Here is a 27,129-nt window from a genome sequence, read left to right as displayed (position 1 = left end):
CAAGAGAGGATCTATGGAAAGATGGGTTGTATGGACAGAGATACTTGAAAGACCTTCGGCAAATCCTAAAATGAAGTTTATATATTTACTTTCCATATTACTTGTAAATGTAGAAAATAACTTGGTTCTGAAGTCCCATTAAAAGCAAGTCAGGAAACTTTTCTGTTCAAGTTTTAGTGATTCATTAACATTAAATTATTGTATTTATAAGGACATATGAATTCAACCCCTGCCTTCTTTTTCTTTTGTTTAAGTAATCTCTCTACCCAGTGTGGGGCTTGAACCCATGACCCTGAGATCAAGAGTTGTGTGCTCCTCCAGCTGAGCCAGCCAGGTACCCCTGAGTTCAGATTAAACCCTCTAAGTAGTATCAGCCAGTGTATAGTACTCCACTTTATGGGAGGCAACAACCAGCATGGCACGTTTTGTGCCCATGAGAAGCTTAAATTTGATTGTAAAAATGATGGGTGATACATGCAAGTCAACAATACACTGTTCAGGGTAGTCAATATTGAAGTGCCAAGTAATGCACAGATAGAGGCTCAAAGCAACATCCAAATTTAAAAGGGAGGAACGTTCATGATGACCTGGCATGAAGAAGAAAGGCTTCGGAGAGTGAGGGAGAGGTTATTCAAGTCGGGAGAGGAGGTATTTCAGGCAAGGTGCACATCAAAAGAAGGTAGGTACAGAAGTTGGCATATGAAGGTTCTTAAAAGGGTGATGGGACTGACTTTACTGGAGCAGCGTATTCCAAAAAGTAGCAAGAAATGCAATCGCCTAATTTTATTGCTGGAGAAATACCCAGATCCCAAAGAATCTTGAAAAGTCAAACTAGGAAGAAAGGAAGGAAGGAGAGAAAGAGAGAAGGAGAGGAGAGAAAGAGAGAAAATGGAATCAAATTGATGCCATTCAAATTCTGTGCAGTTGAAAATAAGGAGGAGTTGGAGGTTTTCCAATGAGCGATATGATGAGAGCAGTGTTTAAGGAAGACTAATACGGAGTCAGCATTTCAGGTGGGGGGTGAGCAGAGAGCCTGGAGGGAGGACCCCAGGAAGAGGTTACTTTTAGATAAGGATGGTACAGGATGGCGCTATCAAGCCTAGTTTAAGATGAACTTTTAAGTTTGAAAATTGTCTTATATTTTAAAGAAATTATTGTGTTTAATAAAAGGGAAAGAAAACTCGTAAAATATGTGTCGAACACTTAATTACATACTGTCATAAGCTCCAAGCCCAGGAGAGCAGGAGAATGTCAGTACTGTTAGGGGGAGACCATGCTTTGTAAGGTCGGGGTTCGGTTTGGGGGACAGCAGGGCAGACAGGTGGGCAGAGGATGGGTCGGGGCTCCAGCAAGAAGAGAGCAGCACGAACAGACAGGAGACAGCAAAGGAACACTTCTGCAGTCAGAACAATCACTGTTTTCTTTCAGGAAGGCAGCATGGAGCTGGAAAGCCAGCCTTCTGCTCCATGTCCGGAAAAGTACGCAGTGAGGCAGTCAGCGAGGACAAAAGAGGCAGGACAAGAAACAGACAAGTCAAGGGAAAAAAAAGATAAAAGCCATGAATAGTGGAGAGTCATGAAGGTCAAGGGAGAAGAGTTGCTCACCAAAGATGGGTGGTCAGTATTTTCAAATTATAAATTAGAGGCCAAGAAGGGAAGAAGAAGGAAAAACTTGTCAGATTGGATGACAACCATTTTTAACTAAAGTATGGGCACAGAAGCCAGATCAGGAGTTCCTGAAAGACTGGAGATAACAAGGGATTTCAGTTTAGGTTGAATTCCTTTCTAAAATAACCCCAAATGGCCAAAGCAGCAGCAAAGCTGGTATTCCAGATGCTTTGAGAACTGCCTTGGTCTTACAGGGGCGGGGTGAGGGTGGGGTCATAAGCCCTAGAGGCAGGTGGTGTGGACTCGAACCCAGTGTCACCAGGCAGATTCCCTCACTGCCCCAATCCTTTCTCACTTCATCTAGTAAGACACAAATGAACAAAAATCATAATCAGACTTACTTTGCAAGGTTACTTTGCGGACAAAGATCATGCAAGCTAGACTGTTTGGCACTGGGCTTGAAATGCATTTAAAAACAAATTCAGGGGCACCTGGGTGGCTCAGTTGGTTAAGCAACTGCCTCTGGCTCAGGAGTTCTAGGATCCAGTCCCGCATTGGGCTCCATGCTGAGTGGGGAGCCTGCCTCTCCCTGTCCCACTGCCCTCTCATGCTCTCTCTCTCTCTCAAGTAAATCAATAAAATCTTAAAAAAAAAAAAAAGGTAAATTCATTTCCCCACCCCTGACCCTGGTTAATGCAAGATAGGCAAGCTGGTTTGGAATCACTTTTTCTTAAAACATCAAAATAATTGATTTATACATAAATGACAGTAAAAGTAAATTTATGCAGGAGGTTTGGGGTGTGGTCCTGCTGGGAGGAAGGTTGATTGATATTCTCATCCTTTTCTGAGTGTGATTTGATACTGTTATTAAAGCAACTAGCAATTTTCTGAATTTCTTCAAGTCATTTGGGACAAAAATAGCAATATCAAAAACAAGGAGTTATCATCTAGTTTAAATATAAAATGTCTCCCTCCCACCCCTTTTCTAAAGAATTTCCGTTCAGATCTACTCTTGTATTCCTTCTTGGGAAAGCATTTTCTCTATCCTGGCAACTTTTCCAGCTTTTACCAAACTGGCAGATCAAAGTATATGGCCCTTGGCATGTGAAGCCTGGAGACAGACGTATTAAAGCGATTCTCTGCCATAAATGGGACGTTTGATTCCTTGTAGAGTGTTTCTTAGATACTATAATCAAATCGCTTTTTAGGAAAGCTAATTTAATTCAGTTCTGTAGGTCAATATGCAGATGAAAACATGGCAATTCCCTCATCCATTCATAATTATATCTCTTATTTTTGGAAGGGTTGATTTGAAAAATTACTATGGTAACTGCAGTACATCGTGACTACGTGTTTCACCAAGCATTTCTGTTGAAATTAACATCACGTCCATTCCATAAAGGGTCATGTGGCACGGCGATGTGCAAGGCACCCCACGGCAGAGGTCCAGAAAGGTTAAAGATAGGGTTCCCCAAGTTGCTGTCAGGAAAGTGGAGGAGGTTGTCACGTAAGCATATAAATTATCGCACAACAAGACAAAAGCCATAAATATAAGCAATGAACAAAAATAGAGTAGGTGTAATTGAGTCACTGGGGGATTCAGAAGAGGTTGTCTCCCTGGGATGGCTGAGCTGGATTTCGGAGGAAAGTCAGAGAAGCACACTTGCTTTTGGAGGGCCACCAGAGAGAAAGAGGGAAGGATGGACTTGCAGCTCTGTAGTGTCTGACCCAATCTGCCAGCGGTGAAGCATTTCTCTTATGGTGAGCAGGGAGAGAAATGGCAGGAAGGGCTCCGGGCTGTGACCCCGACTGACGTTCCTCTGCTGGGAAGTATGGAGCTGGTGCAAAGGAAATGGCTCCTTCCTAACACTTCCCAGCATCTTCCCAGTCTGAGCCCTGACCGCTCGAATAGCCAGTATTTCATGGTGCTTCCTTGACTCTCTGAAGTGAAGGTCATCTGTGCTATAACCTACCCATATACATAGCTTCAAAAGCATAATATAATATACTAAATTCAATGAGAAGGAAGACTAAGAGGAGAGTATGTAAAATAGTGCAGACCTAAATACATAAATGCTCTGCTTCAGCTGTATTATGCCACATGATAAAGTAGTCCAATTCTTCTAGGTAGGATCACGGCAAATACAAAAGTATCCATTTAAACTAATAGCAACAGGCTGTAGTTGCAACTTAAATGCCAGTATCCTCACCGTCAGCCATAAGGATTTATAAAATAGTGGAAAAACTCAAAAAAACTTTTCTAAACAAAACAAAGTCCAGTCTTCCTTCCACAGACACAGTAACTGCATTCTTGGAAATTTGGTGCCTATTAAAACTATGTGAAATGTTTTTGCATTCTGTAGAGTATGGATTTAGGTTCTGGGATTTCATGACAATGAACAGTTTTGTTATACAAATGTCTAGCCAGATGTTGAAAAGTTACAAGGGACATAGTAAATCTTCAGTTGGCAGAACTGTCCTCTGAATTGCAGCATGGGACCTGCAGTGTGGCTTCTACACACTAAAGGTCAGTCATAGCCCCGAATTATCGTGATGACCCAGAAAACCTGACGTGCTTGCAACCCTACTCCCATGAGTACCTCTGTCTTCACCCACTGGTGAAGTCTTAACCATTCAGTCTGTGGGCAGTCAGTGTTAGGAGATCTGCATTCTATCAAGGCATTGGGTTCCCTGAGCTAGTCCCTACCATTCATTCATTTCTTCATTCATTCATTCATTCATTCAGTAAATGTCTATTTGAATACCTACTATATTCTAGACACTACTCTAGGCACTGGAAAAGAACATCAAGATAAAAATAAATAAATAAAATTTTAAAAAATAATATAAAACCTCCTGTATTTACAGAACTGATTCTAATCACTGCTTCTTGTGGCCCCTCCTGAGGCCACCAAGACCAACAGGACATTATTCCCCATAAGATTCTGAAATGGGTCAGAGTTCAACCCCAAATCTGAAAAACCACTCTCTGTTCTCTTTCCCATCCCAAATTACACCCAGGCATGTCCGGCAGACCCTAACCAAGACTCCTCAGTAAAATAAAAAAATTCATGGCGATACTCTAAAATGCAGCGTAGGGACGCTCCAGATAAGAATATAAAAATCCTGCTGTTGTCACATTCCCAAGGAAATATTAAAAGATAAAGCCCTAAGAAAATTAATGTCCAAAATGATTAAGTTAAATTTGAAATGAATTAAAGTCCAATGTTGCCCTTATTGTCTTATTGCCCTTTTGCATTAAAAGTTCAGAGAAAGTAAAATCCCAACATGGTCATCCCCACTTTTCTCCTCTTGTTCAAATTAACAGCCAGATAAAGACCAGAATCTGGTAGTAGTTGTAGTCAGAGGCTATCTCTGTGAGCAATTCCTTCAGGATCTTAAGTAGATTCTTAAATGCTCCATTATCTGAGTTTTTACAGCTGAGAAAACACACAATCCTTCTTAGTGCTTATCGACCCACCTTAGAACCTAATCCAGTTTCCAGGCCTGATGGAGTTATGCCGGGTGGCAGGTCCCCCCGGAATGAAATGTATAGCTGGGTGAGATTGTGCGGATCTTAAGGGCATGATCCTCAGGGCATCCTAGTCCATATGATTCCCCACCTTCATTGCACGGTGTGCCTCCTGCCACACACCCTGGAGCTACCCTCCTTCGTGGAGGTCTACGCATCATCAGGGGCTGGAGCGCAGATGGAGGAATACTGGCTCCAGCTTCACAGGAGTCTGGAAGCCGGTGTCAGTGGTCCAGAGGCCACCAGTTATCCAGTTCAGCTCAATGACAAGAAATCGTTCTGTAGCGGTGAATGAACTGATGCACACAGCAGCGGGAGGCCAGGCACTATGCAATTTCTGTCTGTCACATTTACCAGTTTTCTATTCAGAACCCAAATCAGGTCCCAGAAGACACAAAGTCTTTCTCGTGAGACATAAGGAACTCCAAGGCTGTGTCCCGGGGTGCTGGCTCAGTCCTGTATCCTCTCACCCAAATGCCAGGCAGCCCGAGGGAGTTGTGGTCTTTTACATGCCTCTTGCTCGCTTCTGGGGCCGTCCACACCACGTTCTGTAGGTTGGGATGCCCTTCTTCCTTTTTAGGTATGGGAGGTCTCTACCTAATTTTAGATGCCTCTTCAAATGCCTGAGATCTTTCCTGACTCCATCATCTGGGTTCTCTTATTACATTTAAATCCTTCACTGTAGTATTCACCTTTAGAATTGACATATATATATATATATATATATATATATATATATATTTTTAGTATATGGATCTCTTTTATCAGTTAATGTCAATGAATGTCTTGAATGTATGGAAAGTGCCTTATACATCCTTGTACACATAGGACCTAGCACAGAGGAAGAGAATAAAAATAAATATAAATAAATGAAAATAAAAAATAAAAATGCTTGTGAGTATGAATCTGATGATACAGGTGGCAGCCATTATCGCAGTGTTTTAACGTGTTTACCAGAAAAACTACCTAAAATTTGGCACATTTCCTCTTCTATAAAATGAGGAGGATAAGAGACTCTCCAGTCTCTTCTGGCTCTAAATTTACTAAAATCCCATGTAAGCAGGAGAGACAGTGCCACCTAGTGGTCAATTGACTTTTCCGCTTATTTTTAAATGACTATACATTCCTAGCATTTTAGAATAATGTGATTGTGAGTACTTTGGAGTTTATAACACACCATAGTGCTGTTATAAATTCAGTGTTTGGATCTACACACACATACTTGTTTTAGAAATACCGTGAAGCTGACTCAGCTGGAGAAACTGAATTTCGGGTCATAGGCTTGAAAGAAATTTAGGTGTCCACCGTTTTGACAGGCAGGTGTCTGTTGAAGGTTCCTATGGCTGGGAGTTTTTCTGGATGCTGGTGACGCCATTGTGAATAATCAGTCTTCCCACCCAGGGGAATCGCATTTTTATTGGGAGAGAGACGAGAAAAAGTAAATAAACAACAAATAAGATAAGCTTTGATTATAATAAGAAAATAGATGTTGGAGTTCCACATAGGGTTTAGTTCTCTGAGGAGGTGACATTTGAGCTGAGACCACATGACAAGAGGGAGTGGCCCCTTCCAGAGCTGGGGAGAGAGGAATTGTTCCCCATGCTAGGAGCAGCTAATGTAGGGGGAGAATAGGTCCAGGACGGGTGGGTGCTGGGAGAGAGGGACCAAAGCACTCTTCATTTATTAGACATGTACTGGGTGCCTTTTGTGTGCTTTCTAAAAACTGGGGACACTGCAGGGCACAGATCGGACAGCAACCTGTGTTTCCATGGAACTAGTGTCGTCTTCAGAGAAAAGACAATAATATAAATAATATATGTACTATGTGGAGATAAAGGCATGCTCTAAAGAAAGAACAAAACAGGAAGGGAGAAAGGGAATTGGGAGTGAGTTCACACTTTAAGGAGGGCGGTCAGGGCGGCTTTAGTGAGTCGGTGATGTTTGAGTAAAGTCCTGCAGCAACTAAGAGAAGTGAAAGATACCGTTGTATAGAAGAGGAATGTTCTAGCAGAGGGAACTGCAAATGCCGCAGCCGTAAAGCAGCAGCAAGCCCGGTGGACTCAAGGACAGAGAGAATGATGTGGAGACAGTTAGGTATCAGATGGGGACAGTCAGAGGTGGCATGGAAAGCAGGGGCTCTCCGGCCTTAATGGCCACTGTAATGGCTTTAGCTTTCCTATTGAGCGGCTGGCAAGCAGCTAGGAAGGTTCTGAGCAGTGACCTGGTCTGAGTTACATTTTAACTGTATCCTGGGACTCACCTCTTGAGGAGAAGCTAAAAGGGGACAAGAATGGAACCAGGGAGTCAGCAGTGAGAACCCAGGCACGAGATCTCAGGGGCTTGCCGCTATGTGGCGGTGAGGGCCACAGGGCGGGGGCAGTGACGCTTCTGCTGACTCTAATGACATAGTAGTTTCAAGTCAGATAGGACTTTCCTAGTGAGAAAGGATTTGTAGGCATCATACCAGGTTTTTACTGAAAATCATTAAATAGCATCAATTCAATAGCAGCTGTTCCTAGGTTAAAACTCGCTCTAACAACATCAGTGTAAGTTTCTTCATCATGACCTGGTGTGACTCCATGTCCATTTCAGTGTAAGATATGCAACTTCTTTGTGAGTAATGGAAAGTGGATGAACTATGTTTCTTTTCAGTTGTACGATGGCGATAGCGAAAATGCCAACTTAGCTGGAACATTTTGCGGTTCCATTGTACCTGCTCCCTTTATCTCTTCTGGTAACTTCCTGACGCTTCAGTTTGTCAGTGACGCAACTTTAGAACGGGAAGGATTTAATGCTACGTATACCATCATGGACAGTGAGTAAATGGAGACATTTTATGTTTTATGAAACGTGTACTTTGCACTAAAAATAACGCTATGCTTCTACAAATGCAATGTTAATTACTAAACTCAATGTTAATTACTAAATCCAGAGTTAATTCCTATCTAAACTCAATGTCAGTTTCTGAATACCATGTTAATTACTCTGTGGTTAATCGGTGATACAAATTAGGTATGATTCTTTTTTTGTTTTTGTTTTAAAGATTATATTTAAGAGAGAGAGAGGGCATGAGCAGGTGTTGGGGGGGAGGGTCAGAGGAAGTGGAGAAGCAGGCTTCCCGCTGAGCAGGGATCCCAATGGGGGCTCGGTCCCAGGACCCTAGGATCATGACCTGTGCCAAAGGCAAACACTTAACTGACTGAGCCACCCAGATGTCCCTAAATTTGTCATGATTCTTAGTGAAAATTACTCTACCTTCTTTATAGAATGATGTAACTACAGTTCTTTGGGCTGGAAGGGTAGGGAAGGCTAAATTTTAAATATTGTGTGTATGTGGACCCATGAGTAAAATTTGTCTTATAAGCTCTACTCTTTTCTCAGTGCCTTGTGGTGGAACATATAATGCAACTTGGGCCCCGCAGAGTATTTCATCACCCAATTCATCAAACCCAGAAATCCCACTTTCCATGTGTACTTGGGTCCTCGAAGCCCCTCTGCATCAGCAGGTCAAGATAACAGTGTTGGCCCTGCGACTGCACTCCGAGGACTGCGACCGGAATTACCTAGAGTTTCAGGACTCACCTGAGGTAATGATCAGAAGACACAGGACAGTCCCATCTGTTTTTTCACCAGTATTTGCAAAACACGTGAAATAATGAGGGCATAATTGAATAAATTCTCAAACCTACCTCCAGCTTAATGAATCCAAACCATGCATATACAGCCATATATTAAAGGGATTAAGAAACTTGTACTTGGTCTTGTAGGTGAGGAGCTCTCAAACTTCCTTGTGCATAAGAAGCATCTGGGTGTCTAGATAAAATGCATATGCCAGGGCCCTGCCCGCCAATGCTGAGTTCCCCACATAGTGCCTAGTCATCGAAATTTCTGGTGAACATCTTCAGTGTTCTGCCACTGGGGCTCCAAGGACCATACTCGGTGCAAGGTTGTTTGACACCAGTCCGATGGGACTATATTCATGGTCATGTAAGAGAGAACAAAAGAAAAAATTGTTTTTGTTTAAAAAAAAAAAAAAAAAAAGAAGAGAGAGAGAATTGTCCATGGGCTAGAATGCTGAGAAGACAGTTGGATGAAGAGACGTAATAGTAACAGAAGGTAAAGTAAAGAGTTGGGTGTCATCATTCCACGCATGGGTCAGTAGCTGAAATCACAAGTCATGAGTTTATCCACAGAGGTTGTGTAGTGTGGAGTCATGACTGGACATGGGCCCCTGGGAAACCCCCCCCCAGGAATTCCTGCATTGTCTTTGAGCAGTTTGAGGAGCAACTAATCTGCTTCAGGTCATTCCCACAGTGTCATAGTCAACCCCCTGCAGGCTGGCAATAGCAGAGGGTCTGATCTGTCCCTTCCTGAGTTTGGGGGGGTCCTCCTTACTATTTACACATGGATCTTGGTGGTGGTAGAAAAATCCAGTTCGGCTGACTCCAGTTGGAGAGGCCTGAGAGGAGCTGGCTACTGAGCAGACACTGTATTTATTCGATCTCCAGAAACACAGGCACTGAGATATATCCCAGGCTCCCACTGTGGCCAAGGTGTGAGGTGATCACCATTTGGTCGGCAGTAGTTTTCAGATTCCCTGGCGGTAACCTTCCTACAAGGTCTTCACGCCAAGCAGAACAAGGTCCTTTGGTTAAAGCTATTTCAATTTCCCATTGCTTCCCAAAGCCGAGGTGATGGGAATCAGGCCAGACTCCCCTCTGAGTAGGGAAAGGCTATGTACAGGGCACAAGACAGCTCTGGATGGTAACAGCAGCTGGATGGGCCCCAAAGAAGACCCAGCATTTGTCATGAATGAGTAATGTCCTTTGACTGAATGACTAAAGGAAAGAACAAAGGATTTCAGCCTGGGTAGGTTGGGAGGAAAGATAGGAAAGTGACTGATAACTGGGAGAAACTGGAACGCTCCTGGTGTCTGAGAGTAGGAGGAGAAGATACAGTTGGAAGTTCGTGGCAGGATCGTGTGACAGAGGCGTGACAGATGGCGCAGAGCTGGCATAGGCAACCATAGGGAGCAGAGGTGAAAGTCCCTGGAAGTGAGGAATGCAGATTAGGGTGTTGGCGGATCCCCTGTAAAGACACTGAAACCTCTGAGGGTTGAGAAAGGAAGCGGGGTGCAGGGGATGACAATGAGCTGAGACAGCAGTCTTTGATGAAGGAAAGGGAGAGGGAAAGCGAGAATGGTGAGAAGGGTGAGAGGAATCTTGGGCCAGATGTGGAGACCCTCAGAGAACTGACTTTGATGCAAGGATGGGTACTGCAGGGAGGGACCTGGAGACACCCTCCCCCCCAGAACCCCACCACTCTTCCTCCTCAAGGACTGTGGACTGTGGGAAGAGAATGGCTTCCACCAGCAGGCTGCAGAGGACCCAAGCTTCACTCAAGGCCAGGAAGTGGAAAGGCTATGTGTGGATATATACAGTGGCAGTTAACATTGCTGTGCAAGTTCAGAGGAGGCCACGGGCAAGGTTAGGAAAGGACCAGCAGCAGGAGACTGGGGGCAGGGGAATGGTGGGTAAAAACAGGCATCAGCAAGGGGAGCTTGCAAGCACAAGTGGGAAGTGGACCTGTCAGTGGGCACACAAGAGTGAGAGGCAGCAAATAAATGTCTTAACTTTGGTGCCAGTGGTCTTCATGCAAGGATGGGGAGGCACTGGAGCCCATTAGCCTGCTCTTTGAGAGGTGAGGAGGGCTGCCCAGGTTTCAGGAAGGGGAAACAGGGACCACATTGCAGGGAGGAGCTGCCTTGTGGGGAGTCCCAATGTTGCCAAGTATGGTTAGATCAGCTCAGGGGTGGGGAGGGCTGGGAGCTGTGCTGGGTTAGGCTTCTGGGCTTCAGGAAAATGAGGAAACCTAGGGGGGCTGTGTGGAGCTCCGTCAGCCTAGATGTGCTCAGAGCAAGCACACGGGCCTTTGGCTGTGAAGCTGCATGAGGGGGAAAGGGTCTTGTCCCACACAGTGTCTGTCTCCTGGTTTCAGCAGAAACTTGGCCTCGCCCTCCTGCCCCTCAGGGAGCGGGAGACATTTGTGGATTCCAAGGCCACCATGAGCCTGGTTGCCCAGGGCTTCGAACACTGTAACTGGTTCCCATGTCCGATTTTTTTTTTTTAATGATTTTATTTATTTATTTGGGAGAGGAAGGAAAGAGCGAGAATGAGTATAGGCACAAAGGAGGGGCAGAAGGAGAGGGAGAAGCAGACTCCCCGCTGAGCAGGGAGCCCAACACAGGGTTCCATCCCAGGACCCCCAGATCACGACCTGAGAGCCAAAGGCGGGCACTTAACCCACGGAGCCACCCTGGCACCACCCCCGCCACCCCCTCATGGCTGCGGATTTAAGCCACACTTTTATACGGAGTTTAGTTTCCACTATGACCTATTCTCTTTTGAAACCAAATCTAGGGTGACGTGGCTTCCATTTCTTTTCAGGGTCACGTAAATCCAGGACTTCCGGTCTGTGGCGGAAATGCTTCGGCGGCGCCAGCGTTCTATTCTTCCGGGAGCACGGCCGTCGTCGTCTTCAAGGCCGAGGTCCTCAGCGCAGACTCCGGCGTGCGTTTCACCTATCAGATTGCAGGTGAGTCCCGAAGCCCCCACGGCCGCCATTCCCGCTAGAACCCGCTCCCGTGCGTGCGTGCGCCTCCGGTGACGTGAACCACACCCGCAGCCAGAATTTGAACTAGAAGCCCGGGTCCCCTTCAGCCGGTTCCTCAAGCTGGTTTCTGAGGTAAAGCGAATGATGCTAACTGCAGTGGTCAGAGGGCCGGCATAGTCTTCGAAGTTCATGGAGTTAATTTAAGTTCATACCCGTTGTTTTATTAATTATCTACCTGACTGCTTAGGGAACTCACTGTAGGAAGTTATTAAAAGCCAAGAAGTTCTAAAAGGGCAATTTGAGTTATATATATATATATATATATATATATATTTCTTTTTTAAGATTATTTATTTATTTGACAGACAGATTACAAGTAGGCAGAGAGGCAGGCAGAGAGAGAGAGGGAGGGGAAGCAGGCGCTCCGCCGAGCAGAGAGCCCGATGCGGGGCTCGATCCCAGGACCCTGAGACCATGACCCGAGCCGAAGGCAGACGCTTAACCCACGGAGCCACCCAGGCGCCCCCGAAAGGGTAATTTGATTATGATCATGGCTAAGAAGTTTATTTCCAGAGGACGTTATTTGATGTTCATTTCCAGCTTGATTGAAACCAAAGCTGCCGTTGATTAAAACAGATGAATAGAAGTATTTTGGGTGGTTTTTACCTATTTTTACCCAAAATGATAAAGAGCAACAACTTACCGATTTTATCAGAACAAGCAGTTCCTCTGAGGATGTAAATGGAAATCCCCAGACAAAAGTCTGTCTTGGATGCAGAGACTTTGTGCCTGCAAAGGACTGGACGTCAGCCCACTCCACTGCAGTGTGACTGGAACAGTACAGAGGATGCTGGAACATCCTTCTTCAAAGGAGGAGGCTCACGTTTCAGATTTCCATGGGGACGTTATGTTAGGGTAGGGAGACGCTGCATTACATTTGCTCTCTGCCATACCTTGCTTCCTCTGACCTCGCTTATCTCAAAGGAAAGTGAAAGGGCTGGATTAGCTTTTTTCTGTAGTTTGTTCACATTTAATCATCTTTCTGAATTCTTCCCGTCAGGTTGAAAGAGCATGAAATATCGGGAGGCATACATTAATTGTGAATTTTTTTTTTCTCCAAGGTTGCAACAGAGACTATAACAAGGCTTTCGGCCATCTGAAGAGCCCTGGATGGCCAGATAATTATGACAATAACTTGGATTGCACAGTTACCCTCACAGCCCCGCAGAACCACACTATTTCCCTCTTCTTTCATTCGTTTGGTATCGAGGACTCCAGTGAATGCACACATGATTTCTTGGAGGTAACATACATTTGGTTATCATATAAGTGAGCTATTTAAGGGACGCCTGGTTTGTTCAGTCTGAGCAACTGCCTTTGGCTCAGGTCATGGTCCCAGGGTCCTGGGATCGAGCCCAGCATTGGACGCCCTGCTGAGTGGGGAGTCTGCTTCTCCCTCTCCCTGTGCCTCTTTCCCCAGCTTCCCCCTAACTCTTTCTCTCACTCTCAAATAAATAAATAAAATCTTTAAAAAATAAATAACTTATTTATTTGAGAGAGGGGGCAAGCTCAAGCACGGAGAGGGTGAAGCAAGCTCCCTGATGAGCAAGGAGCCTGATATGGAACTCGATCCCATTGGGATCGTGACCTGAGCCAAAGGCAGACACTTAACTGACTGAGTCACCCAGGTGCTCCAGTAAATGAACTATTTAACATATGGATTGCTGAAGATTTTTCACCTTTGTCTCTGCTACTTCTAATCATTGATCCCTTTTTTGTTCATAATTTGATCATTATTCTTTCATGCCATAAATATGTACCAAGCATCTTACAGGTCCAGGCACCGGAAATGAATAGGGAGCAAGACATAGTCAGGGCCCCCAGAAAGCTCACAGTCCATAGGAAAGATAGGAAATAGGTCACATGCAACAGAATCAGCATGGTTAGGAGCACCTAATTCAGCCCGGGGACAGAGAAGTATCCTGAAGGAGGTGATGTATGGGTTCAGAGGGAACTATCCAGTGTCTGGAAGAAGCAGAACCAAGCTCCGGGAGCGCTTGCCTCTCTGTAAGTCCCCAGCCCCACCACAAGAGGGCCCCCTGCGTCCTTCCCACTCTGCCCAACCTACAGTGTTGAAGTGAGAACCTTAAATTGTCGTTTGCAGGGGGAGGCTGTTGTGAATGAGCCCATAACCAAGGCAGTCACTGTGTGGAGCGCAGTGCCTACATTTTGCCATGAAAACCCCAGAGCTCACTTGCATGTCCTTTGCAAACTCTTTTGGATGTATTCATTCTTAGGCAGTAAACTACGATGTCGCTGAAGACTTGGATATCCAAAGACGCTGAATTCCTCTGTGGATGGAATTTGAATGTAAACCTTCCAGAGGCGCTCTGAGTGGGCATTGTCTCACGTACACAAGAGTCTTCAGTACAGTTTCCACACGGTTTCCTCCTGTACATCTGTTCGCTTGTCTTAATATCCTGGGGAGCTCACCCCTACAGAAATCCTTTGTTAACGAGTATCCTTAATCCATAGTGTAGTGAGTACTTGAAGGAAGCTTGAATCTTTTCTCATGGCAGACCCATGCCGTGGTAGGGAGTGGAGAGGGATGGATGTAGCAGGGCGGAAAGGAGGAGACGAAGATGAGACTGTTTGTGTCAGTCAGGGCATGGGACTCAGACCTTCGTGCCTCACCCTTATGTGAAATGGAAAGCAGAAGCCAGAGGAGGGGATACAGAGAAAGGACAGAACAATCCCACCCGTTCGAAATCTCATCACAGCCACCCTTGGTTCCAGCCTGGGCTGAGCGGTGGTGACGGGAGTTATTTTCCTCTGGATGCTGGCATGCGCAGGCTAGCACTCCAGCGCTGAGGTGGGAGCCCCACCTCCCAGCCGTCCTTCCTATTCCACAGAAGTTGGTTTTGAAAACCCTATAAGCAAAGAAAGGAAACCGTAAGTCGGGCCGGTAAAGTACAGCCGCTTTTGGTGGAAAGACTGGGGCGGTTTATTGGCAGCCTTATGCGCCACACTCACCATTCCATTCACATTAATTGTGCCCAGAACAGAAATTTCTTGGCGAGGACTGTGATCGGATTATGACCACACAAAAGCAAAGCTCTGGATCCCACCTGGAATCTGCATGTGTTTTAGTGCCTTCACCTCCCTCTTCAGGGCCCTCTAATGGCTCAGAGATGTTTATTGCTCTCATTGTCCCATTCTTCCTGTGCAGAGGAAAATGGAGAGGATGCTAGTTGGAAATGACACCCCACTTCTCTCAGAGCAGAGCTTTCTGAAATGGGACGCAGAGGAAAGAGACCCAAAGTTAAGATAGAGTGGGAGTGGGTCTGGCTCTCCAGCGTTCCTGAATATGGCAGCCGTGTCTGTCTGCGGCTGGTTCACTGGCTGCTCCATGCACCGCAAGGCCACTTCGAAGAATAATCCAAAATGCACCAGAAAGACACTATCATCTCCCACTGCCACTCCATCAGCTAAAAAGATCTCACTCTCTGTCAACACCATCCAATAAGACCAGCCATGGCGCTTCTGAAGAACCTCCATGACTGAAGACAACAGCACTTAACTAAATGTTAGATGATGAAAATATAGAGGAATGGAGGAACTTCCAAGAATTTGAATACATGTGTCATTGAAACCACCGTTCATACATGCTGAGCTGGTTCTATCTCTGTGATGCCTGGATAACATTTCTTCAGTACTCCTCAGGAGTCCTCCTCAGAGTCGGACGGCTGAGAAGGCGCAGAAGGAGCTCTGAGGACAGAGGTGGTTGAGTTCCCTGTGGTTACCTGTACTTACCCACTGACTCATTTCCTGTTTTCACATGCATCTACTAGTACTAAGCAGTGAATTTTTTTAAAAAAAATCTATTCAACTTCAGGCTATGTTTTTAAAATTACCTAACAGTCAGATTTTATAGATTTATTGAATTGTGTCCTTTTCCTGTCCCCAAATTCCTTTGGTTTTGAGCTTTATTATACTTCGTACGTTGCTTTTTTTCTTTCATAGCCCCTTCATAGCCAAGCAATTTTCAGAGGGAAAAAAAACAGACACACGGTATAATGAATAAAGCATAACAGAAGTGACTGGAAATGGAGCAGGCAATATCCCTCTCCAATCTTTTTGAAATTCACAGATATTTCTGAATTCAAATGCAAATGGTTTTTGATCTACATACTGGATGTTTCTCTCCTTTGCAAGAGAACATGACTTCTGGGTGTGTTTTCATTCTTAAGAAGACACAGATTTTCCAAAGGAGGTTGTCATTCACATTGTCTCCTGTGTCAATGGGGAATAATGAAAAATCAGAGAAGAAAGGAGAATATGCTTAGGTATATTCATTAATGGCTCACTTTTCCAGGTCAGAAATGGAAGTGATAGCAGTTCACCATTACTTGGCACGTACTGTGGAGCTCTGCTGCCAAACCCCATCTTCTCTCAGAACCATAAACTATATCTACGGTTTAAGAGTGACAGTGCAACTTCCAGCCGTGGGTATGAAATTCTCTGGACCTCGTCACCCTCTGGTAAGACACTTGCCCTTTGTAAAGGAAATTGATGTAGATGAGAAAAACATAGGGGGGTCTAATAAGAAAAGATAATTTAAAGTGACTGTACCGGGACACCTGGGTGGTTAAACGTCTGCCTTCAGCTCAGGTCATGATCCCAGGGTCCTGCCACTGAGCCCTGCATCAGGTTCCCTCCTCAGCAGGGAGCCTGCTTCTCCCTCTGCCTGATGCTCACCCTGCTTGTGCTCTCTCTCTCTCTCTGACAAATTTTTTTTAAAAAGTGACCTTAGCTTCTTAGCCATCTGTATATTGATTTTTTTCCAACAAATATAGAGATTTTTAACAATGAAAGTACAGATATCCTTTTTAATTCTATTCTCACTCCTCATTTTTACATACGTATGTAGGACACATGTTTCTATATGTATCTACAGACACATATAGATAAACATATCTAGTAATATGTAGAAATATTGGCGTGCATGTATATATACACATAGAGCATAGATTAGATACAGATTTTAAAATTTTTTGTAATTTCTGATTTTGTCGTCTTTTTAAGTTTTGATTTGATCATCAAGGTAGTTCTCTGAGAATTCAGAAAAGCCCACATGTGTACCAAAAGCCAAGTTACTAATGCATACTTGGGTATAAATAAGCAGCTTCTCCCCTTGCAGCACCTGTCATTTCTTGGCAGTCCTGGAGGTTAATTGCTTTTTTCAGGGCATGCTTGGTTGGTAGTTTATCAAATAACTGAAGGAAATTTAAGTCATGTCAGTATATTTAACTCAAGAGAGGAGGAATATCTTTATGAGATGTCCCACTTAGGTGTTTAGAAATATATAAAAACTTTCCAAATAAGAATGACAAAAATGATGTATTTTCAGTAGACAAGGGACAAGAAATAATTTAAATCTTGGCAGCTAAAGGTGCTTGCAGATGATCTCCAATGCCCTCATTTTGCAGAGGAGGAAATAAAACACAGGGTTAATGGGTTTTCCAGAAAGCATGGCTAGATTATGGTAGAAGCAGGACCACACCTCCAGGGATCAGACACCCAGCTCAGCGCCTCTTAATCCTGCTGTTCTGTGCAGTTTCTTCCTGCACAACAGTATATCTGGGTTCCCAGGGTTTCTGGTCTAAACTATGACAGTGTTTATACACAAATTAACACTAATACTCACAGAGCTCTGGCTCTGAGCATGTCAATCTTGGTACTGTCTGCTACAAGCTCGGGAAAGTCACTTACACAATAATTCTTGTCAAAACCTACAATGCCACACTCTTTGGGTTCGGCCCTGGAATTTAACTTAAAAAAAAAAAAGATTTTATTTATTTATATGACATATAGAGATCACAAGTATAGGCAGAGAGAGGCAGGCAGAGAGAGAGAGAGGGGTAAGCAGTCTCCCCACCAAGCAGAGAGCCCGATGTGGGGCTTGATCCCAGGACCCCAGCACCTGAGCCAAAGGCAGAGGCTTAACCCACTGAGCCACCCAGGTGCCCTGGAATTTCACTTTTAACTTTACTTCACTCCCATCATCATCATCAACTGAGGGTATAGGGAGAGCCCTACGCGTGCGGTCAAAAGTACACAACAACATTAATTACTCTCTCCTTCAGCTACTTTATCAGGTTCTTTGTTTTCCCATTGTGTTCACAGCCCACTGTTTTCAAAGAAAGGTCCTGGAAGGAGTGGTCCCACTGTCCTGAGATAGGAGGAACAGAACCTATGGTGGAGGGAGGGGGGAGGGAGGGAGGAGGCGGTGGTGAGGGCGCGGGAGGGATGTAGCCCACAAAACGACAAGGAAAGGCTTTTCTGCCTTCTCTATTCTTCGCAAGGGTCTCAGCATTTTGGGAAAATAGTCACCATCTTATTGCCTCACAAGGGTATGGTATCCACATTTTGTTCAATCAAACATCCTGCGTTGTTTCCTTGCAGGCTGTGGTGGAACGCTCTATGGGGACAAGGGCTCCTTTACCAGCCCCGGCTATCCGGACACATACCCAAACAACACTCACTGCGAATGGGCCATCACTGCACCTGCTGGAAGACCTGTCACTGTCAGCTTTTACTTTATTAGCATTGATGATCCCGGAGACTGCATCCAGAACTACCTCATCCTCTACGATGGACCAGATGCGAATTCCCCATCCTCTGGACCATATTGTGGGGCAGTGAGTGAAACATTTTAAAATTTCCATTTATTATTTTTAAATAATAGCAGTGTGCACTTTTAAAGGCAGACACATAGCACAAACCTTTTACAAATTTCAGCAGCTTCTGGATTTTCCTTTCTATTTGGGGAGCACGAGTGCCACCTAGTGAGCAGTGCGTGAAATTAATAGTACTAGGTCTCAGACCACCCCATCAGAAGGGCTTGTGCAGGTGTTCCCTGCCTACTCCCCCGCACAGACTTCTGGTGCCCACTCACACCCGCTGACTCAGAATTTCTGGGACAGGAGCTGTTGTACGTTGTCTTTTAAAAACTCCATATGTGCTTTCAATGCGATGCCCAGGGTTGAATGCCTATACTGTTGTCCCTATGAAGTCAACTATGGACAATTTGGACACCTGGCTCCATTTCATCTACTTCTTGTTGAAAATTGCAGGAATTTTTGGAAAAAATTAAAAGGGAGGTGGAAGGTGGGTCTAGTGACTTAATTTGTTTTTTTAAAGTGCTGATGTCCTGGATCTTCCCTAAATTATCAAGTGAGGATTCTGACAGTGACTCAGTATTTCTTGTGTCTGCCCTCATCGTCCACTCATTTTGTATGAAAGCAGCTGCAGTGTTTTCCAGGAAGGGAAATGGGACTACTGCTGAGAGCATATCTGCTTCCTGCTGTTCTGCTCTTTACTTAGGCTCGCCAATTAACTGGACAGAAATCTAAAGAGTTGTTTGTTTTAATTGAGATAAAATTGACATATAACATAATAGTTTCAGGTGTATAACATAAATTTGGGGGATTTTTTGTGAGGAGAACTTTAAAAAAATTTTTTATTAACATATAATGTATTATTTGCCCCAGGAGTACAGGTCTGTGATTCACCAGTCTTACATGATTCACAACACTCACCATAGCACATACCTCCCCCCAATGTCCATCACCTGCCACTCCATCAATCCCACCACCCCCACTAGCAACCCTCAGTTTGTTTCCTGAGATTAAGAGTCTCTTATGGTTTGTTTCCCTCTCTGGTTTCGTCTTATTTCATTTTTCCCTCCCTTCCCCTATGATTCTCTATCTTGTTTCTCAAATTCCTCATATCGGTGAGATCATACGATAATTGTCTTTCTCTGATTCACTTATTTCATTTAGCATAATAGTTCCATCCATGTCATTGCAAATGGCAAGATTTCATTTTTTGATGGCTGCATAATATTCCATGGTTTATATATACCCCAACTTCTTTATGCATTCGTCTTTCGATGGACCTCTGTGTTCTTTCCACAATTTGGCTATTGGGGACATCGCTGCTATAGACATTGGGGTGCATGTGCCCCTTTGGATTTACATTTGTGATGATGAGAACTTTAAGAAATCTACTTGCTCAGCAACTTTCAAATATACACTATAGTGTTACTAAATACATTCTCCTTGCTATACAGCACATCCCTAGGACTTAATTATAACTGGAAGTTTGTACCTTTTGGCAGACACCCTTTATCCATTTCAGCTACTCCCTCCTCTGGCCCCTAGCAGCCACCAGCCTGTTTTCTGTATCTGAGAGTTTGGCTTTGCTTCATTAGATTCCGCAAATAAGTGAGATCATGTAGTGTTTATCTTCCTCTCTTATTTCATTTAGCATAATGACTTCAAGGACCTTCCATGTTGACACAACCAGCAGGATTTCCTTCTGGATGGCTGGATGATACTCTTTTATTATTATATTATAATATTTTATATATCATATATCTATCCATTTGGATAGATAGCTTCTACATCTTGGTTATCATAAATAATGCTGTAGTGAACATAGTGGTGCAGATATCTTTTCAAGTTGGCATTTTTGTTTTCTTTGGATAAATTCCCAGAAGTAGAATTTCTGGGTCATATGGAAGTCCCATGTTTAACTTTTACAGGAACCTCCCTAATGTTTTCCACTTGTGGCTGCACCAATTTACTTTCCCGCCAACAAAGCATGAGGGTTCCCTTTTCTCCACATCCTTACCAAGACTTGTTATTTTCTTGTATTTTTTATAATAGCCATTCTGACAGGTATGAAGGGATATTTCATTGTGGTTTTGATTTGGATTTTCTGACGGTTAGTAATGTTGAACATCTCATGTACTTGTTGGCAATCTGTACATCTTCCTTGGAAAAACAGCCAGTCAGGTTCTTTGCCCATTTCTTAATTGGACTGTTTGTTATTGCTACTGAGTTGTGTGAGTTCTTTATATATTTTAGACGTTTACACCTTATCGGATAAATATATTGCAAAATATTTTCTCCCATTCAGTATGTTGCCTTTCCATTTTGTCTATGATTTCCTTTGTTGTACAGGAACTTTTTAGTGTGATATAGTTCCTCTTGTTTATGTTTGCTTTTGTTGCCTTTGCTTTTGGTATCAAGTCCAAAAAGTCATTGCCAAAACCAACATCAAGGAGCTTACTGCCTGTGTGTTCTTCTAGGAGTTTCATGGTTTCAGGTCTTTACTCATTTTGAATTGATTTTTGTGTGTGGTGTAGTTTCATTCCCTTGTATGTGGATATCCATTTTTCATAGTGTCATTTATTAAAGACAGAAAGAATACAAAAATAAATCCTAAAAGGAGACTAGAGATGTTGACAGCAGGAAGTTGTACACTTTACTGATAGGACTGTTTTAGTTGCAAAAATAGGTATGTGTTCCCATCAGGAAAATTAAAGTTTCAGTAAGAAGTTGAACTGGAAATTCAATTTTTAATGGAAATTTCACTGAAATATAATATTCACAAATGATTCATCTTCTTTAAGTGTACATTCAGTAGTTTCTAGTAGATTCAGGGTTATGTAGTTCATACCACAATCAATTCTAGAACATTTCATTACCCGCAAAAGACACTCTGTATCCACTAGTGGTGAATCTCCATTTTCCCTCTGTCGTCCTCCCCACCACCAATATTCTCTTGTAAGGTATCTCTATTCATTCTTAGCAGGTTCCTTCTAGAATAATAAGCAAGTTTAAACAGGTTTACTGTAAATTCTATAAAGTTTCTTTGTGTAGTACTTTCTTACTAGGCTAACGTTTCCAGCAAAATGTTCAAATTTGTGAAATATATAATTAGTTACTCTTTTTTTTTTTTCAATTTTAGGACACTAACATAGCTCCCTTTATGGCTTCTTCGCATCGGGTCTTCGTAAAATTTCATGCAGAGTATGCGGTACAGCCATCAGCTTTCCGCTTAACCTGGGACAGCTAATGGGGCGATGTGGTGTGTTGGGCCCATTGGACATGACACTGGACAGACGTCAGGACAGAATTCTCATACAGCATTCCACCTGGCCCACTGGAAATAATCTGAACTTTTTCTTTTCACCAAAGTATGTGTGGAATCAATGTCTGTTTATTGAAAAAAATATAGACTGTAGCTTCTTTAGTCTTGGCTGTGCATGTTATCCTCACTTCTAATGCTTTGAGCTGAACATATTCTTAAAATTCCTTAAAGAACTGGAAATAGTGATGACATATGTGATTTCAGTTGTCAAAAGTTAATGACAAAATAGCATGTTTTTCCCTGTGAATGTCAAATCAGAGGTAATGAACATTCTTGAATGGTACGCAATGAATGTTGCATTAATTTTTAACTCATCAAAGTTTCGTCTTTCACTAGCAGATCTATGTAAGGTTTCAAGTTTAATTTTTACATTTGGATGAACAATACAAATCCTGCAGACCATGAACTCCAGGGCCATGCTGCTTGAATCGGCAGTCTCGTGCTTGTCATTCAGGGCTGCCTTAACTTCTCGGGTTTTCGTTTCCACAAGTCCCACCACTGTCCACTCCTCGCTTCCTAACACAGTCTGTAGAGTCACAGTGGCTTAGCCAAGCTTTTATAAAGTTTTCTGAGGCCTTTAACAAAGCAAGAGCACCTATATTAAATACACAAAGTTAAGTCTTAATAACAACATGGGACAAAGTGAAAGAAGCTGTGTGATGTGTTGTTTCATGTTACTCGAATACTCGAGTGCCAGAAAAATTATTTCTGCGCAGAGTACAGAGCCACATAAATAAAATATTCCCACCTTTAAAAGTCCTGCCTCCTTAGGGCACCTGGGTGGCTCAGTCATTAAGCATCTGCCTTCAGCTCAGGTCATGATCCCAGGGTCCTGGGATCAAGCCCTGTGTCAGGCTCCACACTCAGTGGGGAACCCTGCTTCTCCCTTTCACTCTGTCCCTTCCCCCCACTCATGCTTGCTCTCTCTCTCAAATAAATAAATAAAGTATTAAAAGAATAAAATTCCTGCTTTCTGTAATTCTGTGTTATGGGTAGATATATCAACTTTGTAGCTGACTCCCTCTTGGAAAGAATGGTGAATGTGATGACAAGTCCCATCCAACCCCCAGGGGCCTGACAAGCCAGAGCAATGAACACAAACTCAGGATGAAATTTCATAGGCGGACATACAATATTTTGCTCTTTTGCCTGAAAATGAATCACAAAGGTACAGAAAATGGAGACAATTTGACAATAACATGTGAAATTATAGGAATTTTCTCTGAAGGCAAGATTAATGTATGCAGCTGTCAAACAGTAAAAGAAGATTTGATCTCAGATTGTATTATTAGCATAATGGTATCAACAAGAGTCCATTTCAGTCAGAGAGATGTACTTTCCTAGAAGGCGTATTAGAATACCCAGGTATATATACCAATTTAAGAAAGCCGTCAATATTATAGTGTATTTTTGGAATTGGAAAACTTAAAACAGGAAAAAAAAGTAATTTTTCCCATTCTGAAGGTTGTCTGTTCAATGTATGGGTGTTTTCCTTTGCTGTGCAGAAGTTCTTTAGTGTAATGTGGTCTGTCTTGTTTATTTTAGTTTTTGTTGCCTGTGCTTTTGGTGACTTATCCAAGAAATCATTGTTAAGGCTGATGTTAGGGACCTTCTCCCTTGTATTTTCTTCTGGTGTTTTTATAGTTTCAGTTCTTACATTTAAATCTTGATCCACTTTGAGTTAATGTTTCTGAGTAGTATAGAATAGGGGTTAATTTCATTATTTTGCATGTGGCTATCCAGTTTTCCTAGTACCATTCATTGAAGAGACTGTCCTTTCCTTACTGTGTGTTTTTGGTACGCTTGTCAAAAATTAGTTGCCCATATGCATGGGTTTATATCTGGGCTATCTGTTCTGTTCAACTGATCTATGTGCCTATTTTTATGCCAATACCATGCTGTTTTGATTATAGTGGTTTTGTAATATAACTTCAACTCAGGAAGTGTGATGCCCCCAGCTTTGCTCTTTTTTATCAAAATTTCTTTGGCTATGCAGAATCTTTTTTGGGTTCAAAGTAATTTGGGGATTGTTTTTGTATTTTTAAGAAAAATGCCATTGGACTTTTTATTGGGATTGCTTTGAATCTATAGATTGCATATCCATTTTCACAATATTAATTCTTCCAATCCAAGAACCTGTGATGTCTTTCCATCTATTTGTGTCTTCTTCAATCTTTTTTATCAGTGTCTTACAGTTTTCAGTTGGTTAGATTTATTCCTAGGTATTTTTATTGTTTTTGATACAATTATAATGGTTTTAATTTCTCTTTCAGATAGTTCATGGTTAGTGAATAGAAATTCAGCTGATTTCTATATGTTGATTTTGTATCCTGCTACTTTACCGAATTCATTTATCAGTTCTAACAGTTTTTTTTTCTCTTTCTTAGTGGAATCTTTAGAGTTTTTTACATATAAGGTCATGTCATCTCTCACTAATAAGACCCAATTCATTTCCTCTGGTTCTGCTTTAATTTAATTCACTCATTTATATATGTGTATTGAACATTTCCAATGTGGCATGTGGTAAGCACACCAAGGATAAAGTGGTGGACGTGACAGCCATATATCAACTGATGTCTTTCTCCTTAAAAAAAAAAAAAAAAAATCCATTTCCTAGGGCCATCGTGTCTGGTTTCCGAGGCAAAATTCTCAATTTCCTTATCTGATGAAATTTATATTAAGCTAGCTTCTCCAATCTAATGGCTAAGTGATAATGTCCTTGCTCCCAAACAGCATCATCAGGAACTCTGTTCTGAGTGATCACCCCTGTGCAGAGCTAACAATCAGCTAGTTCACGTCGGTACAGATGTCCTGGTCATTCAGTATCGACATACACCAAAATGCTGCTTTCAGGCCAGAAAGCTATAATGTAAAATGAATGTGTTGAGGGGTGGGTGAGGGGAAGTCTTACTTGAAAGTTAACGGAAAATGATATTCCACATGGGTCTGAAGGAATACAAAGAAGCACAAATGTAAAGGAAGTTACTCCTTTTCACCGCTGATCACATTCTGAGCTGAGAAAGTCTCATGGTCACCTTCTAAGCCCATCCCACTCCAGGTGAACATGGGAACTTTAGACACTGATTCGAGAAGAGTCGGGTGGGGACAAACTCCAATGCCATCTTGTTCCTCCAGCCTCTGCATGATCTGGCAACCAAAGGGCTAATGCTTGCTACTTGGTTCAGTTCCCTTGGGAGTACCTATCCCCAGCTGCTCATAGTCTAGGAATCCAGGACTGGGGACAGCCAGGCTTCCATCTACCTGACCTCTCTCTCCCCTCTGATTCTGTCTCCCTAAACAACTGGACCATAGCAGGAACAACAAATCTCATCCTTTTAGTCTTGAAGGGTTAGTATAGCCATTACTGGCCAGAGTAATGGCTTTGGGATATACCCTTAGGATAGCTCAGCCAGAGGCCACCATAGGCTCTCTCTGAACCCATGGAATATTAGGTACTCCAGACATACTTCTGAAGAATGTCCTAGGGCATGGTTGGGGCCAATGACAGTTTGGCCCTAGAAGATGCCGGGGATATAGGTTCTAGTTGTTATAATTTTCTATTTCATTTCAACTCCATTTAATGGACAGAATTTTTTAAAAATCTGCCACCTACTTACCAAGGAAATTCTAATGATTTAATTGTATTAAGAAAAATTAGAACTAATATCTATATAAGATCTACCATATGTCAGGTGTCATTCTCATATATCACTCACTGAAATAGAATACTAAGAACCATCACCCCCACGAGGTATGGAAACTTATATAAAACTTAGTGACAGAGCTCTGATTCTAACCTTGACAACCACCCAAAAGTGTGCCTTCCATTCAGCCTGAAGGATGAGGTATGAACTTATGAAATATGACTTTTCAAATTTGACAACTTATTATTGTAAACTATATTCATAGACCTATCAAAATTATTTAATAAGACTGACACCTGCCATAAGACTAGAAAAATGTTTTAATATAATTGCTGTCAGTTTAGTAAAAACTTAGAGATAAAACAACAGGATCAAAAATAATGTTAATGGAAAAAGACTTTTTATTATTGGTATTACCACAGATCACCCCATGACTATCAATTTAAAGAGGAAAATTATTGGAAGAAAAATGATGGCTATTGGATATTTGATGAAAAATTTGCTTTTCAAATTTCATTTCAGTAACTAACTGTAAATTTATATACAGCTTGGGGAATAAGAAGGCATTTTTAAAATTAATGATACAAGCAATTTATGTAAATTTACTTAACTTACTTTAATTGTCATAATCTGGTATGTCTTGTGTAGACCAGGCCTCTTCCATACTCTTTGATTGGCCCGCTCTGTGGGCTGGGGCTGGGAATAGTACATTTCTGCTAACGGGAAGCATTACAGCAGAGACTGTACATAAGCACAGAGCCCTTGGCAGTGAAGCTGTGGAAGCGATTTAAGCTCTAATAAATATTAACTTTTGCATGCAGGACTGGCTGCATAATTTGCAGGGCCCAGAGCAAAAGGAAAATTCACGGCCCCTTGTTCCAAATTTATTAAACATTTCAAGATGGTGACAGCAGAGTATTAAGCCAAGCACTCAGCCCTGTTAAGCATGGAATTTGTGTTACTGCACAGGTCACATACTCAGGAAGTTGGCTATGTTTCTATGTTATAAAAGTCCAGAACTTAAGGACACATTTTATTAATAGTTGTACTGGCAACAGTGAAGTGATCAAGAGGAGAATGATAAATGAAAATAAATTTCTGGAAAACAGGAAGTGAATAAAAGCATGCTGACAAATGAAACAGGAGTGGGGGTTGGGGGAGGAGAGAAATTGCAGCCCAACACAATTTCAAGTAAGATATGCAGCAGAATTGGGAATGGACTTTCCAGGCATTATCTGGATCTGGGGCTGGCAGGTGCAGTATGAGGAGATGAGACCCAAAATCCAAGAACTGTATTAGTTGGTGCTTGCAATTGGTGAATGGCAAAAGTAGCCTAGCAACTCCAAGCAGGCATAAAACTGGGATCTCATCTCCAAAGAAATTTAACCAATAGCCCAAGGAAAACTGATGCTATTAATGCTATTAAAATTTAAAGAAGTTTTGGAAGATAACATCAATATATCTCCTGAAACATTCAGAGTATAAATACGTGAGGGGGAAAATGATAACTGTAAGAAATTGTCCAAGGAGGCTGCCATCTGCCTAACAGATTTCCTGAACATGCTAAATCAGAGAAAATGGCAGTAAAGAAATTTCAAAGAAATACCAGAAACAATTTCCAGAGAGGAAGTGAGAAATGAATCTTCCGCTGAAAAAGGGCCAAATGGGTGCTAAACAGATTAAATTTTAAAAGACCCCCCAACTGGAGATATTATGGTGATATTTCAGAACA

At 42.5% G+C, this 27,129-nt stretch overlaps 1 protein-coding gene across 1 annotated transcript in view; it reads left to right on the top strand.

Moving 5' to 3' along the window:
* CUBN (cubilin) overlaps nucleotides 1–22,159 on the top strand; it is a 261,490-nt gene extending 239,331 nt beyond the window's left edge. Inside the window, exons 61-67 of the mRNA XM_004757571.3 lie at nucleotides 7,792–7,954; nucleotides 8,521–8,726; nucleotides 11,586–11,733; nucleotides 12,873–13,054; nucleotides 16,127–16,292; nucleotides 18,217–18,452; nucleotides 21,571–22,159. Of these exons, the coding sequence (XP_004757628.1) occupies nucleotides 7,792–7,954; nucleotides 8,521–8,726; nucleotides 11,586–11,733; nucleotides 12,873–13,054; nucleotides 16,127–16,292; nucleotides 18,217–18,452; nucleotides 21,571–21,678 (1,209 nt within the window). The 3' untranslated portion in view covers nucleotides 21,679–22,159. The remainder of the gene's footprint in view (nucleotides 1–7,791; nucleotides 7,955–8,520; nucleotides 8,727–11,585; nucleotides 11,734–12,872; nucleotides 13,055–16,126; nucleotides 16,293–18,216; nucleotides 18,453–21,570) is intronic.
* The last annotated feature ends 4,970 nt before the right edge of the window (nucleotides 22,160–27,129 follow it).

Source organism: Mustela putorius, unplaced genomic scaffold (assembly GCF_011764305.1).
Source record: "Mustela putorius furo isolate JIRA1106 unplaced genomic scaffold, ASM1176430v1.1 tig00003913_pilon_pilon_pilon, whole genome shotgun sequence".
NCBI lineage: Eukaryota > Metazoa > Chordata > Mammalia > Carnivora > Mustelidae > Mustela > Mustela putorius.
The sequence above is the reverse complement of the archived record's forward strand: the minus strand, read 5'-3'. Positions and strand labels throughout refer to the sequence as shown.